The sequence below is a fragment of the Pseudophryne corroboree genome, chromosome 4 (assembly GCF_028390025.1).
Source record: "Pseudophryne corroboree isolate aPseCor3 chromosome 4, aPseCor3.hap2, whole genome shotgun sequence".
Taxonomy (NCBI): domain Eukaryota; kingdom Metazoa; phylum Chordata; class Amphibia; order Anura; family Myobatrachidae; genus Pseudophryne; species Pseudophryne corroboree.
The window spans coordinates 431,543,481-431,559,580 of record NC_086447.1 but is presented as its reverse complement, the minus strand read 5'-3'; the positions used below and the strand labels follow the sequence as shown (position 1 = coordinate 431,559,580).

At 45.2% G+C, this 16,100-nt stretch overlaps 1 protein-coding gene across 4 annotated transcripts in view; it reads right to left on the bottom strand.

Moving 5' to 3' along the window:
• The window catches only part of LOC134909702 (uncharacterized), a 147,008-nt gene that overhangs the window by 7,402 nt on the left and 123,506 nt on the right, over positions 1-16,100 (bottom strand). For all 4 annotated transcript variants that reach the window (XM_063916882.1, XM_063916881.1, XM_063916879.1 and 1 more), the window contains 3 exons: positions 10,816-10,890; positions 10,394-10,501; positions 9,862-9,972 (listed from right to left, as the gene is read on the bottom strand). In XM_063916882.1, the coding sequence (XP_063772952.1) occupies positions 9,862-9,972; positions 10,394-10,501; position 10,816 (220 nt within the window). In that variant the 5' untranslated portion in view covers positions 10,817-10,890. The remainder of the gene's footprint in view (positions 1-9,861; positions 9,973-10,393; positions 10,502-10,815; positions 10,891-16,100) is intronic.

The following is a 16,100-nucleotide window of genomic DNA, read 5'->3' as shown; positions in this document are numbered from 1 at the left end:
CAACACCTGCAAATTATGGGGGCCAGTTGTTCAAGAAGGGGGCGATCAACCTCGGTTCGGGTTGATTCTGTAAACCGACCAGTCGGGTCGGCAAGGTACGTAATGTGTGAAAAATACGGAAGGCACACAGAAATTTTATGTGATGAATGGGAGAAAATGACTGTACATGACGGGGAGAAATTCCCAAGAGTAGGTAGCTTCAGCCCAGAAGTGTTAATGAATTTAAGGAGAAGGATATGTCTCATTAAATCAGCAAAGAGACGAATCCAACATTATGATTATTTGCAGCTATGGCAACAGGAGGGTGAAATACAGAGAGGATTGGCTCAGGCGGCGGGATCTGGCCCTATCAGAAAACTGGTAGCCACGGCCCCGCCGCCACCATACATATCAGGAGAGAAATTGGTTGCGGAGAATGACGCATCAGGGGGTAACAAACAGGCACTTAGCAACTGTATAAATGTTAAGGATAATGTTAATAAGTTAACCCATGCAAGTATTAACCCGTGCAAGTTGTACCCTGTTTTGAACTTTCCCCAGGAGTGTGATCAGGAAGACGAATCAGCAACAATATCGGCGCTCTCTCTAGCAGCCACCATATCAGAAACAACAGTAGGCACGGCTCCACCCACGAGATTAGTAACAAAAGCCCCTAGCGGAGGGATAGGTGAGGTCGTATCTACAGGTAAGTACGGCACCATACACTATGCTGAGACTATTTCACCACAGGCTGTAGAATCTACACAGAATGATGTTAGTAGACTTAATCCTGTTAAGGTAATAGTAGTGCCAAATGGGAAAACGGACACTTCAGGAGTCACTCCTGTTAGGAACATTGCCATGTACAGCCCGTTTTCCCGAATGGAATTAAGGACCATAGTGTCTGAATTCCCTGACCCCAGAAAAGACTTAGTTGCTAGCCAAAAATACATCAGAGACCTAGGAAACACTTTAGAGCCCAATAACAGATTGGCAGGTATTGCTGAGGGCATGTTTACCCTCCAATGTCGACGCAGCTCAATTTTTAGCTGACTGTGGACTGGATCAGGATGTACCTCTTACAGATGTGTACAACAAAGATAACGTAAAAAGAATAAATTTACAGTTAAAGGAGTATTTCCCAGCTGTAGCCAAATGGAATAGAATTTTTTCCATTAAACAAAAAGAGTCAGAAACAGCTGCAGAATATTTTCACCGGGCATTATTAGAAATGGCAAAGTACACTGGCATAGAGGACATTAGGACCAATGCAAATCATCAAGAAGTAGCAGTATCTGTGCTAATGGATGGTTTAAAAGAGGCATTAAAGACTAGGGTACAGACCACACAACCATGTTGGCGAGGTCTGTCGGTGGCTACTTTGAGAGAGGCTGCTATTGATCACGACCGGAATATCACCAGACACAGGGAGTCGCAAGGTGATAAGTTAATGTCAGTAAGTATACAGGCCCTGACCACAAAACAGCCTGTGTTTATATCACCAAACCCTGTGGGTAAGTCAAAGGTGGTAACATGTTATTTTTGTCATAAACAGGGACACATAGCACGAGACTGTAGAGCGAAAAATTCGCAAAGATCATACCAACCCCCTAGACAACGACACGACACACGACATTGGGAGCAAGGTCCGCAGAGACGGAGTTATGAGCCACATACAGGGGAAACAAAAAGATACCCCCCGAACAGAGACTGGCAAGCCACTGGTAGTTCCCATTTAACCCCTTCACAAGTAGTTGCTGCCAGCGGGATTCAGGGAGGTCACCATACCCAATAGGGGTGTGGCCATACCTGTAATCTGCAGCCAGTAAAATTGATTGCAAGTCTTGGGAGTGAACCAGAAATTGCAATCAATGTAGCTGGTAAATCATTAAACTTTCTTGTAGACACAGGGGCGGCCAAATCAGTGATAAATTCGACAGTGGGCATGAGAACCACTGGTAAGACAATTCCAGCCATAGGAGTAACAGGAGTAGTCCAGCACTACCCTGTTAGCAAACCAGCCGAGATTACAGTAGGGCCGTTACATACCAAGCATTCCTTTTTGCTGGCTGCATCGGCACCGACTAATCTCCTGGGAAGAGACTTATTGTGCAAAATGGGGTGCGTCATTTATTGTACTCCTGAAGGTGTATTCTTGGACATACCTGAGAATCACGCTCAGGAAGTGCGAGACATGTTAGACTCCCCGTCAAAATTAATGTCACATACCATTATGACAAATAGGACTCCATCCCAAGTAGAGGAAATGACATCCCAGATACCAGAGTCACTTTGGACTAAAGATGGACAGGACACTGGATTAATGGCAAACGTAGCTCCGGTAGTTGTACAAGTAAAAGATGGTAGGATAGCTCCAAAAATCCCACAGTACCCTCTGAAGCCAGAGGTGGAGTTAGGAGTGTATCCCGTAATAGAGCGCTTGCTACAACAGGGCATTCTGGTAAGAACGTCCAGCACTGCCAATAGTCCCATCTTCCCTGTGAAAAAGAGTGGGGGGAGGGGTTACCGGCTAGTGCAGGATCTAAGGGGGATTAACAAAATAGTTGAGAGTCAGTTCCCCGTAGTGCCAAATCCAGCTGTCATCCTTATGCAAATCCCTCCCACTGCGAAATTTTTCACTGTTATTGACCTCTGCTCCGCTTTCTTTTCGGTACCTCTGCACCCTGACAGCCAATATTTGTTTGCATTCACATACAGAGGAGTCCAATACACATGGACTCGATTACCACAAGGTTTCATAGACAGTCCAAGTATCTTTTCCCAGGCTTTGCATGATTGTTTACAGTCTTTCCAACCAGAGAGTGGATCAGTATTAATACAGTACGTGGATGATCTACTACTGTGTTCTGATTCATTGGAAGCATCCCTGAAGGATACGAAACAGCTCCTGTTTCATCTTTCAGACACAGGACACAAGGTTTCCAAAGACAAGTTGCAATTATGCCAAACTAAGGTAAAATATTTGGGACACTGTCTAACACAAGGACTGAGACACCTGACCGCTGATAGAATCCAAGCAATTAGAGACATGACTCTGCCAAAAACCCAGCAACAGATCAGAACATTTTTAGGAATGTGTGGGTATTGCCGTAACTGGATCCCAGGATTTTCCATTCTAGCGTTACCTTTGCAGGAGATGGTCTCCTCAAACAAACCTGATCAGATTTCGCATACAGACGAGTCCGAGATGACATTTGAGAGACTTAAACAGTGCCTAACGCAGGCACCAGCATTAGGTATGCCAGACTATGGGAAACCCTTTGAGCGGTACGGAACAGAAAGTGCTGGTTGCGCGGCAGGCGTCTTAACCCAAAAGCACGGTGATGCCAGCAGGCCGGTAGCATACTACAGCGCTCAGCTAGACACGGTAGCGCGATCCCTCCCCACATGCTTGCGAAGCGTTGCTGCGATAGCATTGCTAGTAACGAAAAGCGAAGATGTAGTGCTAGGTCACAACCTCACAATTCATACACCACATGCAGTGTCAGCCTTGCTAAATTCTGCCCAAACCAGGCACGTCTCATCAGCGCGGTTTACAAGATGGGAATTGGCACTAATGGCCCCCGTAAACATCACCATAAGGAGATGCAGTGCATTAAATCCTGCAACATATCTCCCAGGTGTGCCTGGACAGGCACACAGGGTGGAGGATGAGAGTGGTGGGGAAGGAGAATTTAACACAAAGAAAGACACACATGATTGTATGGAATATTTGACCCAAAATTTTACCGCAAGGCCTGACATCAGTGACAACCCACTGGAAGATGTAGATCTAACTTTCTACATGGACGGTAGTTGTCACAGACAGTCAGACTCGGGAGACTTGTGTACTGGATATGCAGTCGTAGATGACCAAGGCACCATAGAAGCGGAACCGCTAGGCCCACCTCACTCAGCCCAGGTTGCTGAACTGGTCGCCCTAACCAGAGCATGTGAATTGGCTAAGGGCAAATCAGCCAATATCTACACCGACTCTAGATACGCATTCGGGGTAGTCCATGATTTCGGAGCCCTATGGCGCCTCAGAAATTTCATGACGGCAGCTGGTACACCGATAGCGCATGCAGCTCACATCAAAAGGCTTCTAACAGCGATACAGGAACCCGACAGAGTGGCTGTTATCAAGTGTAAAGCACACACATATAGCCAAGACCCAGTATCACTTGGTAACAGCCGAGCAGACGAAGCAGCTAAGTTAGCAGCTGGTACACCCAGACAGACAGACACCACACAACTGATGGTATTTAATACCATCAACACACAGAAGTTGTGTGAGATGCAAAATTTGTGTTCCACACAGGAAAAGGCAGTCTGGAAGCCAAAGGGATATGGCCAGGAGTCCTCAGGACTCTGGACGGATGGACAAGGTAAACCGGTGGCCCCCAGAGCATATCTTCCATGTTTAGCTGAGGCAGCACACGGGCTGACTCATCTGGGCAAGGAGGGAATGTGCAAGTTGGTAAGAGCATATTGGTGCGCCCCAGGATTTTCATCTCATGCAAGTAAGAGAGCAATGTCATGCCTTACCTGTTTGAGAAAGAACATCGGAAAGGCAATACCAACAGAACCATCTCATATCCCACCTGCAGGCGGCCCTTTCCAGGTAATACAGATTGACTTCATTCAATTACCCCCTTGTCGAAATTTGAAATATGTACTTGTTTGTATAGATGTTTTCTCAAATTGGGTCGAAGCATTTCCTGCGGCCACAAATACCGCTATGTGTTTACTGCTAAGAAAATTGTGCAGGAATTTGTATGTAGATATGGTATCCCTAGAATTATTGAAAGTGATAGGGGTACCCACTTTACAGGTGATGTCTTTCAAGGAATGTGTAAGTTGATGGGAATTGATAGCAAGCTGCACACTCCATACCGTCCACAGGCGAGTGCGAAGGTGGAAAGAGTGAACAGCACCATTAAAAATAAACTGAGCAAAGTTATGGCAGAAACAGGATTGACATGGCCAGAAGCTTTACCCATTGTACTATACAGCATCAGAACCACTCCCAGGTCCCCTCTTAATCTGTCTCCTTTTGAAATCTTGTTTGGTCGACAACCGCATGTTATGATTAACCCTCTGGATGATTTGAAGTGTAACAATGACGTGACTGTAAAGTACTTGATTAACATGAGTAAACAGCTAAGGAATCAAAATGATAATTTGAAGTTAGTGATTCCTGATTTACCAGATAGTAATTGTCATGGCATTGAACCTGGGGATTATGTAATGATACGGAATTTTCTACGCTCAGGTTGCCTTATTGACAGATGGGAAGGACCATACCAAGTCTTATTGACTAGCACTACAGCATTGAAAGTTGCCGAGAGAGAGACTTGGGTTCATTCGTCCCATTGTAAGAAGGTTGCTGATCCAGAGAGGTCCCGTGATAAGGAACAGACGGTAGAGGAAGTTGTATCACTGGAGTGTCTGTTCCAGGAGGACTGAGGCGGCACCTGAGCATTGAAAATCACAAGATCAAAAGCAGTTGTCGATTCCCTGTTCCCATTTATTGTTTTTCTCCACTTCCCATCCCCTCTCCCTCAAATTATTTTTCCCCCTCCTCATTCTTCTTCGTTTCCTCCTATAAGATGGACTTGCCCCAAGAGACTGTGATCCGGATTTTCCTATTGACCATGATGTTGACCAGAGCAGTCTGTTCTGGCGAGAGTACCATGGAGTTCGAGAGAGGTTCTGGAATGGGTTCTGATGACAGAGGTGGAGGCGTAGTTTTCCGAGAACAACATAATCAACAAGCAAAGGCGAGTATCAGAAAACGATCCGATAGCATTGACCATAGAAGGAATTGTGAAGGATTGTTAGCTGAAGAAAATTGTATCTGTAGGCTCTGTGACAACGTAGTTGAGGATGGGTGCATCAAGAAATGCCAATCCAGTTTTAATATCCACATGGACCGGCATCCCTTGAGTGACTATCACTCTTTAGTGGGTAGTGTGTTAAATCAAACAGATTGTTGGGTATGCTCTCAAGTACCTCAAGGTCATAGCAAATCAGGACTAGTACCATTTCCTTTAACGATAGGGGAGGTACTTGAGCTAAGTGGTGGGAGGCCGGTGGACAGGAGGTTTAATATCTCCAGTCCTCCTAGTTTGAAGCTCCACCAATATCATGTGGATAGATCCCTCATATGTTTTAACATTTCCAATCCCCGAAAGCCGGGAAATTGGGAGGTGTCATGGAGTAACCAAACCATGACCTTTTCATATAGAGCAGATAGAATGCCGACAGATACAGAGCTTATACGCCACATAGCCAGTAGAGGAAAATCTTTACGATATAGGTATACCCTAGGAAATAGGATTACGAGAGTTGGAGAGGTATCACCAGGATACTGTGCACATATCGTACAAGCTGATACGTGTACTAGACAGATGGGAGAATTAGGGTTAGGAGATTTCACATGGAAGATGTGTAATATGGTTATGTCCTACTCCGTCCCATATGTTCTCCCCGATGATGCATATTTCATATGCGGGAGGAAGGCGTATAAGTGGCTTGCCCCAAACTCTGAAGGATTGTGTTATATTGGAAAAGTATTGCCTGAAGTAATGACTGTATCACATGCCAAAATGAAAGATATACACCGTGTTGCCCAAGCTCCTTATACTCACACCCATTACGAGCACGTAGTTAAACGGCACCTGATAGAAAGAACAGAGCATCCGGCCTCTGACATGATCCATGAATCCACCGGGATTCAGGTTCTAATCGCGTTAGATTTCACTCGCACCGCCAGAGGAGTGTTGAATTATAAATACATATCTGCGCTCGCAAATTTGTTAGACAATATCACAGAAATGTATGATGACACGTTTAGGTATACTGGAAGAGAACTTCAAGCTTATAAAACAGAACTAGTTCAGCATAGAATGATTCTCAATTATCTCACAGCAGTAACAGGTGGATATTGTGTCACACTGGCAACGCAGTACGGCGTGAAATGTTGCACATATATTACAAATAGTACCGAGGACCCGGTCGAGGTCATAGACCAAAAGATGGACGATATTCTCCAACTGAAGTGGGAATTTCGCAGGAGACACAATCTCACCCTTGCTGCTGTGAGCAATGAGCTGACTGGTTGGGTGTCATGGTTGAACCCGCGAAATTGGTTCTCCGGTTTAGGAGAATGGGCTCAAGGAGTCATAATGGATGTAGGGAAGTTTCTCCTATGTATCTTAGGTGTTATCATAACGATTGGCTTGATATTTAGATGCGGTCAGGCTTTAACGAAGTGCAAACGAAGTACAAGGGTGATGAGTTTAAGGAGTGAGGAAATTGTAATTCCAATGGATTTGATTTATGACCCAAATGTAGAAACAATGATGTGATGAAAATGCGATTTCTACGGTCCGTTTCTTTCACCTGTTTTTCCGTTTTCTCCAAGGTAAAAAGACCCACTTGGACGAGGAATTTGATGAGCCGATATACAGACAACAGATGGATTAAAGAAGAAGTTTTGACAACCTGATACACAGATTTTTGATGAACTTTGCCATAGATCCCCAGTTTCCCTAGAAATTTTAAAATTACGCTAGCCCAACACTTTTGTAAATCTATGGACATTGACAAAGCTTTTGCTCGCACCTTATGGGCAAAAGCACAAAGAAGACTGCATTCAACAGACACCGAACAAGACTTCAACCGACAAATGTTCATTTACCTGACATAGAATACCACTGCATTTACCGTAATTATGTCTTTTCTTCATCTCTACAACCTTCAGGTAATTACACACATAGTATAGGGAATACAGGCACAGATATCAGCAATCACATATTCCCCCATTCATGTATCATCAACTAAAATGTGCTCCCCATTTTGTTCCGAAAAGAGCTCGGTAAAGTTTGACAGCCCATCCACAGACCCGTACCGCGGGATAAGAAGGAATTCAAATGTATACTTCGCAATACCTCGAAGCTTGATTTAAAACACGTACGGCACGATGATACATGACCCCCAAGCACGGATTCATACACACATGCTTCTGCTATCTCACTAGGTCATACCCTTTTCCTACCTTCACCTCTCCTCCCCTACCCAACCATGTAAATGTATTAACCCCTGACATATATTTTTCTCTTTTTGAAATGTTTTAGAAGGTGGCAGTTATTGTTGACTGCCAAAGGGTGGACTGTCAAAGTCAGAAAAATATCACGATGCACACTGCCATATTTGCACCTCATACAGGTCTGCGCTGCGCATGCGTGCGCTCTCCCGTGAGTGCGCATACTCGCTGTTGCGGGCACCCGCGGGCGCGCGGTATGTGCATTTACGGTAGAGTTCATGTATTCGTAGCGTGCGACTCAATCGTTACATATTTTCACTATATAATGTATTTTGTAGATCATGGTCCCTTTGATAGATTCTGAAAGTTTGGTTAATGTAGAATGTTCATGAACAGAGAAATCCCCCTTTGTTTGATACGAAGGGTCAGACAGGAGTAATACAGTGGTGTTTAGTATCCATCGGAAGAGTATCTAATTAGCAATATTCCGGTGTTGGTTTGAAGCGGATTAATCGCTCGTGCGAGTAATTATGGACATAAGAAGTTTATGTCCATTTACTATTATTTGCACTTAATTATCCATGCGGCGGGAAACCCAGTTTCCCTCCCACCTGAGCTGTTGGAAATAGTCACAGCCCACCTGTATGAATCAACCTATGACCTTTTGTTATAATGCGAGGAGGAATTCCTGTGTCCAATGAACAATGAGATTGTAGGGACCATTGAATTGTATTGTGTGTGGGGCATAAATAGACGAGCCGATCACATCCAACTCTTCACTCTTCAACGGTTATCATTGCTGAAAATCGGGAGCTGGATGTCCAGAGGCGCATGCGATCATTTCCTTTGTGCGTAAGTTTTCTCCGCAATCATATTGTCTTTCTTGTTGTTGTGGGCCATATCTCTCTCTCTCTCTCTCTCTCTCTCTTCTCTTTCTCTCGTATTCTCTTAAACGTAATAGTATTGTATTGTATTTCATGTGTAGTTATCTGGTTAGGTAGTCTATGTTATATTGTAGTGTATGACTTGTATTGTATTATTTCTTTTGCAAGTATAACATTAATAATATATATATATTAGGCGTTGGACCCTAAGCACGGTATCTGTGTATTTCTTATAGTGTTAAGTATTCTCAGAGCGTCGGTGACGCTCAAACAGCTTTTAAGTTAATAAGGTTACACTGTGTTGCATCTACACCCTATCTCTACACAAAGGTTTTACAGCATAGTACATTGTTTATGGTTTAGATATAAAGGTTTAACATTGTGAGCGTCTGCGCCGCTCGTGATCTCCTCGTGGTCTCGAGCGTCCGCTACGCTGATAGCGTAGCATTACGGTAGTCGCTCACCTATAAGTGTGCCCGATACCAACAGCGTATTCTCGTGAGCGTCTGTATCGCTCGAGCAGCCCGCTCCCGATACAGCGTCCGTTACGCTATAGTGAACCATTACGTTAGTCGGCAGCCAATAGCGTGCCTGCCTGTGATCTCTTTGCCGTGAGCGAACGTGACACTTGAGCGTCTCGACCACGGCTAAGCGATTGTTACGCAACGAGCGTACCCTTACGGTACTCCATACGTAAATAGCGTACAGTGTTCTTAGACCTCATAAAGGGTTTTATATAAGATAAATATTTAGCTTTATCACTTACCATACCCCTAACCTTTAACCCACCTTTTCTGCAGCCTAACCCCAAAAACTCCTCCACAGCTTAGCCCTAACCATCCCTGCCATAGACTATCCTTAACCTCCACCAGCGATGCCTAAACCTAACCATCCCTGGAGGTGACTTAGCCAAAGCCCTCTTTCCTGCAGCCTATTGACTTAGCTTACTCATTGAGGGTCCGGGAATGCTGGAAGGTGGAGTGGTGGTGGTGGTGGTGGAGGTGGAGGAGGTGGGAGCCGGAGGGCGCAGTGTTCCCAGGTACGCCTGGAGGCCTGTCACTGTGGAAAATTAATAAAAACCATTGGTCCCTGTACAGTAGTTACTGTATCAAACACATTGCCCACAGCATTAACATTGTCCCCAGCAGTGATCAAACAAAAGCATTCACCACCACAGGAATAAAGCACATTGGCCCCCCCACAGTAAGCAAACACATTGTTCCCTTTACTAAGCAAAAACAGCAGGCCCGGCAGTAACTTTTGGGGTAGTAAAGCATAACACAGTATACAGTACTTACCATACCCCCTACCTTTAACCTACCTTTTCTGCGGCCTAACCCCAAAAACTCCTCCACAGCTTATCCCTAACCCTCCCTGCCATAGACTATCCTTAACCTCCACCAGCGATGCCTAAACTTAACCATCCCTGGAGGTGACTTAGCCAAAGCCCTCTTCCCTGCAGCCTATTGACTAAGCTTACTCATTGAGGGTCCGGGAATGCTGGAAGGTGGAGTGGTGGTGGTGGTGGTGGTGGTGGAGGTGGGAGCCGGAGGGCTTGGTGGGCCCTGGTCCGCCTGGAGGTCTGTCACTGTGGAAAAATAATAAAAATCATTGGCCCTGTACAATAGTTACTGTATCAAACACATTGCCCACAGCATTAACACTGTCCCCAGTAGTGATCAAACAGAAGCATTCACCTCCACAGGAATAAAGCACATTGGCCCCCCCACAGTAAGCAAACACATTGTTCCCCGTACTAAGCAAAATCAGAAGGCCCAGCAGTATCTTTTGGGGTAGTAAAGCATAGCACAGTATACAGTACTTACCATACCCCCTACCTTTAACGTTTTACTTTAAATGAAAACAAAAAAAAGGACACAATAAAGAGAGTACAGGACTTACTGGTTGCTGTGCTTGTGCCTGGTATGGCTGTAAAGCCATGTCGCCGGGCTCGGTCCTGTATTATCCTCCGAAGTTCTGGGTACAAAAAATAATTACAGTGCCCTTAGACACAGCCCTGCACATACAGTACTGAATACTGTAACAGTAATTTCATATTATCAAACTGTAAATATATTTTCACACCGCCTCTACGCACACAATTTGAAGCCTTACACATAACAGCCACAGTAGTGTTCCTTACAAACAATGCCTACAGTAGTGCAGTGCCAGATAGACATGATATGCCCCCCAGCAGTGCCAGCTACACATGGTATGCCCCCACAGTGCCAGATACAGTATGCCCCCATGGTATTTATGCTAAGAAATGACACGTACTGCATCAGTACACACTGTAAAGACAAAATCCATATACAGTACTGTAGTGTGAATTGGGCCTTACAAACAATGCCTACAGTAGTGCAATGCCAGATAGACATGATATGCCCCCCAGCAATGCCAGCTACACATGGTATGCCCCCACAGTGCCAGATACAGTATGCCCCCACAGTGTTTATGCTAAGAAATGACACGTACTGCATCAGTACACACTGTAAAGACAAAATTCATATACAGTACTGTAGTGTGAATTGGGCCTTACAAACAATGCCTACAGTAGTGCAATGCCAGATAGACATGAAATGCCCCCCTGCAGTGCCAGCTACACGTGGTATGCCCCCACAGTGCCAGATACAGTATTCCCCCACGGTGTTTATGCTAAGAAATGACACGTACTGCATCAGTACACACTGTAAAGACAAAATCCATATACAGTACTGTAGTGTGAATTGGGCCTTACAAACAATGCCTACAGTAGTGCAGTGCCAGATAGACATGATATGCCCCCCAGCAGTGCCAGCTACACATGGTATGCCCCCACAGTGCCAGATACAGTATGCCCCCACAGTGTTTATGCTAAGAAATGACACGTACTGCATCAGTACACACTGTAAAGACAAAATCCATACACAGTACTGTAGTGTGAATTGGGCCTTACAAACAATGCCTACAGTAGTGCAGTGCCAGATAGACATGATATGCCCCCCAGCAGTGGCAGCTACACATGGTATGCCCCCACAGTGCCAGATACAGTATGCCCCCACGGTGTTTATGCTAAGAAATGACACGTACTGCATCAGTACACACTGTAAAGACAAAACCCATATACAGTACTGTAGTGTGAATTGGGCCTATTAGTTATGCTTTTTGGCAGACCATGTGTACAGGTGGTGGCTAGTGATCATCATGCTGCCATGATGATGGGCCTATTTTGATGTGTAGGCCTGGGGCTGTAGCTCCATCCATCCCATTGTTAATCTGGCCCTGTGTACTGTACTAAACAATAATAAAGCGCAGTACTGGACTGTACTTACTCATTATCAGAGACAGTCGCAGCAACTCCTGCTTCCTCAGCTGTCTGGAGACCAAGTCACTCCACCTCCGCTGGAGTGACCGTATAGAACGTGACTTTTGGTATTTAAACATAATTTCACGGTGGGCTCGGTTATAAGCCCGCCGCTTCTCATGATTGTTGGTGAATGGCCGGTCCCTCCACCTCAATAGGATGAGGCGCTCCCTGCTTAGATATGGGCTTCCGTGGGTCGCCATTTTTCCTACTGAAGTCCCTAGCACAGGCATGTCCAAACTGTGGCCCTCCAGCTGTTGTGAAACTACATATCCCAGCATGCCCTGACACAGTTTTGCTGTCAGAGAATGCTAAAGCTGTGTCAGGGCATGCTGGGATGTGTAGTTTCTCAACAGCTGGAGGGCCGCAGTTTGGACATGCCTGCCCTAGCATGACGCATGACGCTGGATGCACCAGACAGATAGTAGGATAAATAAATAAGGTGTGTGCTCCAACCAGGGATCGAACCCAGGGAGCACGCAATGCACGTGCCTTACTCTAACCACTAGGCCACCGATATCTCTGGTATCAGCAAGCACCTTTTTAAAATATAATATACTGAATAGGGAAACATGGACCCAGTGGCCCTCCGGGTGTATACTGTATGTGATGTGTTATATCTGACTGCTTTCAAAAAAAAAAAAAAAAAAGCTAGTCCGATATAGGATTGCTGCTTATGCTAATGCTAACCGGCAATTTGTACACACTGTAATGACAATGGCCCTCATTCCGAGTTGTTCGCTCATTATTTTCCTTCGCATCGGTGCGATTTTCCGCTAACTGCGAATGCGCAATGTTCGCACTGCGGCTGCGCCAAGTCAATTTGCTAAGAAGTTTGGTATTTTACTCATGGCATTACGAGGTTTTTTCTTCGTTCTGGTGATCGGAGTGTGATTGACAGGAAGTGGGTGTTTCTGGGCGGAAACTGGCCGTTTTATGGGAGTGTGTGAAAAAATGCTGCCGTTTCTGGGAAAAACGCGGGAGTGGCTGGAGAAACGGGGGAGTGTCTGAGCGAACGCTGGGTGTGTTTGTGACCTCAAACCAGGAACGAAACTGATTGAACTGATCGCAGTGGCAGAGTAAGTGTTGAGCTACTCAGAAACTGCTAAGAAATTTCTATTCGCAATTTTACGAAACTTTCATTCGCAATTCTGCTAAGCTAAGATTCACTCCCAGAGGGCGGCGGCTTAGCGTGTGCACTGCTGCGAAAAGCGGCTAGCGAGCGAACAACTCGGAATGAGGGCCAATATCCATACCTAGTGTGATCGGACGGCAGTGTGCATGGAGACCATCTGGTAGTCATACTGTGCATTAATGAGATACTGTAGGTTCCCAGTTGCACTTTGCATTCAATATTTCTGCCCATTTGAAACAAATAGACCAGAAAGGATGTCTGAAATAGAAATGCTGTTTATGCTAATGTGATGCTGCAATTTGTACACACTGTAATGACAATATCCATAGCTAGCGTGATCGGGCGGCAGTGTGCCTGGAGGCCACCTGGTAGTCATACTGTGCATTAATGAGATACTGTAGGTTCCCAGTTGCACTTTGCATTCAATATTTCTGCCCATTTGAAACAAATAGACCAGAAAGGATGTCTGAAATAGAAATGCTGTTTATGCTAATGTGATCCTGCAATTTGTACACACTGTAACGACAATATCCATAGCTAGCGTGATCGGGCGGCAGTGTGCCTGGAGACCATCTGGTAGTCATACTGTGCATTCATGAGATACTGTAGGTACCCAGTTGCACTTTGCATTCAATATTTCTGCCCATTTGAAACAAGAGACACAAAGCTAGTCCGAAATAGGATTGCTGCTTATGCTAATATTATCCATCATTTTGTACACAATGTAACGACTAGATGAATAGCGTAAACAGGGCTACAACGTGGCCTTGTATTTAGTAGAAGCAGACTTTTTTTTATATAACGAGAAGTAGATACTTAAAACACCAAATAACTTTATTGTATTAAAAAAGAATAAATAAATAAATTAATAAATGGGTTCCGAACTCCGCATCGAACCCGGTTCTTCAAGCCTTGCAGGTGGCCGCTGTTCTAGTTAGGCCACAGCTGACCATGGTAGAGGCAGGCCCTCTGGGTATATATGTCATGTGTTGTATCTTGGTGCTTTAAAAAAAAAAAGCTAGCTGCTTACGCTAATGCTAACCGGCAATTTGTACACACTGTAAGGACAATATCCACAGCTAGCGTGATCGGGCAGGTGGCGCCATTATTATTACCTCTGTGACAAAATGGCACACAGGGCAAGAAGGTTCAATAGTAAGGATTCTTGTGCGGCATATTTGCAGGCCCCTGGCCAATAATGCTGAGAAATTGGCAGCATATGAATGTGCCAGACAGGAGATCCTGTCTAGACTGCACAGGGAGAGAGGTATCCCGGCTCTCCAGAGGAGATGGAGTGACCTGGTTAGACGGGAACCACAGAGGCTGCAACTATTGAGGGCCAAAGTCGCTAGAGGTACAGTACAGTGATTTTTTTATTACTGTCATTACATTTTTATGTACTACAGTACAGTATACTAAAAAGTATTACTGTACAGTACTGCAGCCGAGTCAGTATATTATTATTATTATTATTATTATTATTATTACAAGTACAGTAAGTACAGGGCTTGCTCAAGGGGTCTGGTACTGTATGGAAGATCGACAGTAACCACTGTAGGACGACAGTGTCTAAGTCGACCACTATTGGTCGACACTAAGTACTGTAGGGCGACAGGGTTTCTAGGATGACAGGGTCTGCAGGTCGACACGATCTGTGTCGATAGGTGAGATGGTAGACATGAGTTTTTGATGTTTATTTGGTGTGGTTTCCTCCATATACAGTAGTGACCGAGAACCCCAAGTAGTGCACCGAGCCCCCTTGGATGGTTCACTTTGCTCGCCATGTTTCGTGCAAGGTTCCTCCCTCCGCTACCGCTGCACTTGCCACAGGTTTCCATTCCCAATTGTAGTCCACGTGGATCGTAAAGTACTGCATGAAAAGGTTTTCAAAAAATAAAAAAATTTGAAAAACTAATGTTGACCTTCTGACCTGTCGACCTACAGTAGAACATGTCGTCCTACAGTTGTGATTCTGGCATCTGTTTACCATTTGCTGGAAATCCCTCAGATGGCATATGGACCGTATCCTTTGATTTTTTTAAAAAAAATGTTAATGATTAATTACTGTATAATTAGGGTGCATACTGTATTTATAGTATAATTTTTTTGGGAGGGGGGTGACAATTTGGTAGGGATTTTAAATAATGTTTCTTTTTCACAGAACGTAGGCCCCGCCTCCACCCATCTAGCCAGGGAGCTGATCCTCTGGAGGGCCCCAGTGGCACCCTCCCTCCCTTGCCAGGTAAGTACAGGGGCAGAGGGTTTCACCTTGACAGTAGATGCTACGTTACTGCCGGGCCTGCTGTTTTTGCTTAGTATGGGAACAATGTGTTTGCTTACTGTGGGGGGTGGGGGGGGGGGTTTGATACAGTGACTACTGTACAGGGGCCAATGATTTTTATTATTTTTCCACAGTGACAGGCCTCCAGGCGGACCAGGGCCCACCAAACCCTCTGGCTCCCACCTCCTGCACCACCACCACCACCACCATCATCACCACAACCCGACCATCCGGCATTCCCGGACCCTCAATAAGTAAGCTAAGTCAATAGGCTGCAGGGAAGAGGGCTTTGGCTAAGTCACCGCCAGGGTTGGTTAAGTTTAGGCATCGCTGGTGGAGGTTAAGGATAGTCTATGGCAGGGAGGGTTAGGGCTAAGCTGTGGAGGAGTTTTTGGGGTTAGGCTGCAGAAAATGTGGGTTAAAGGTAG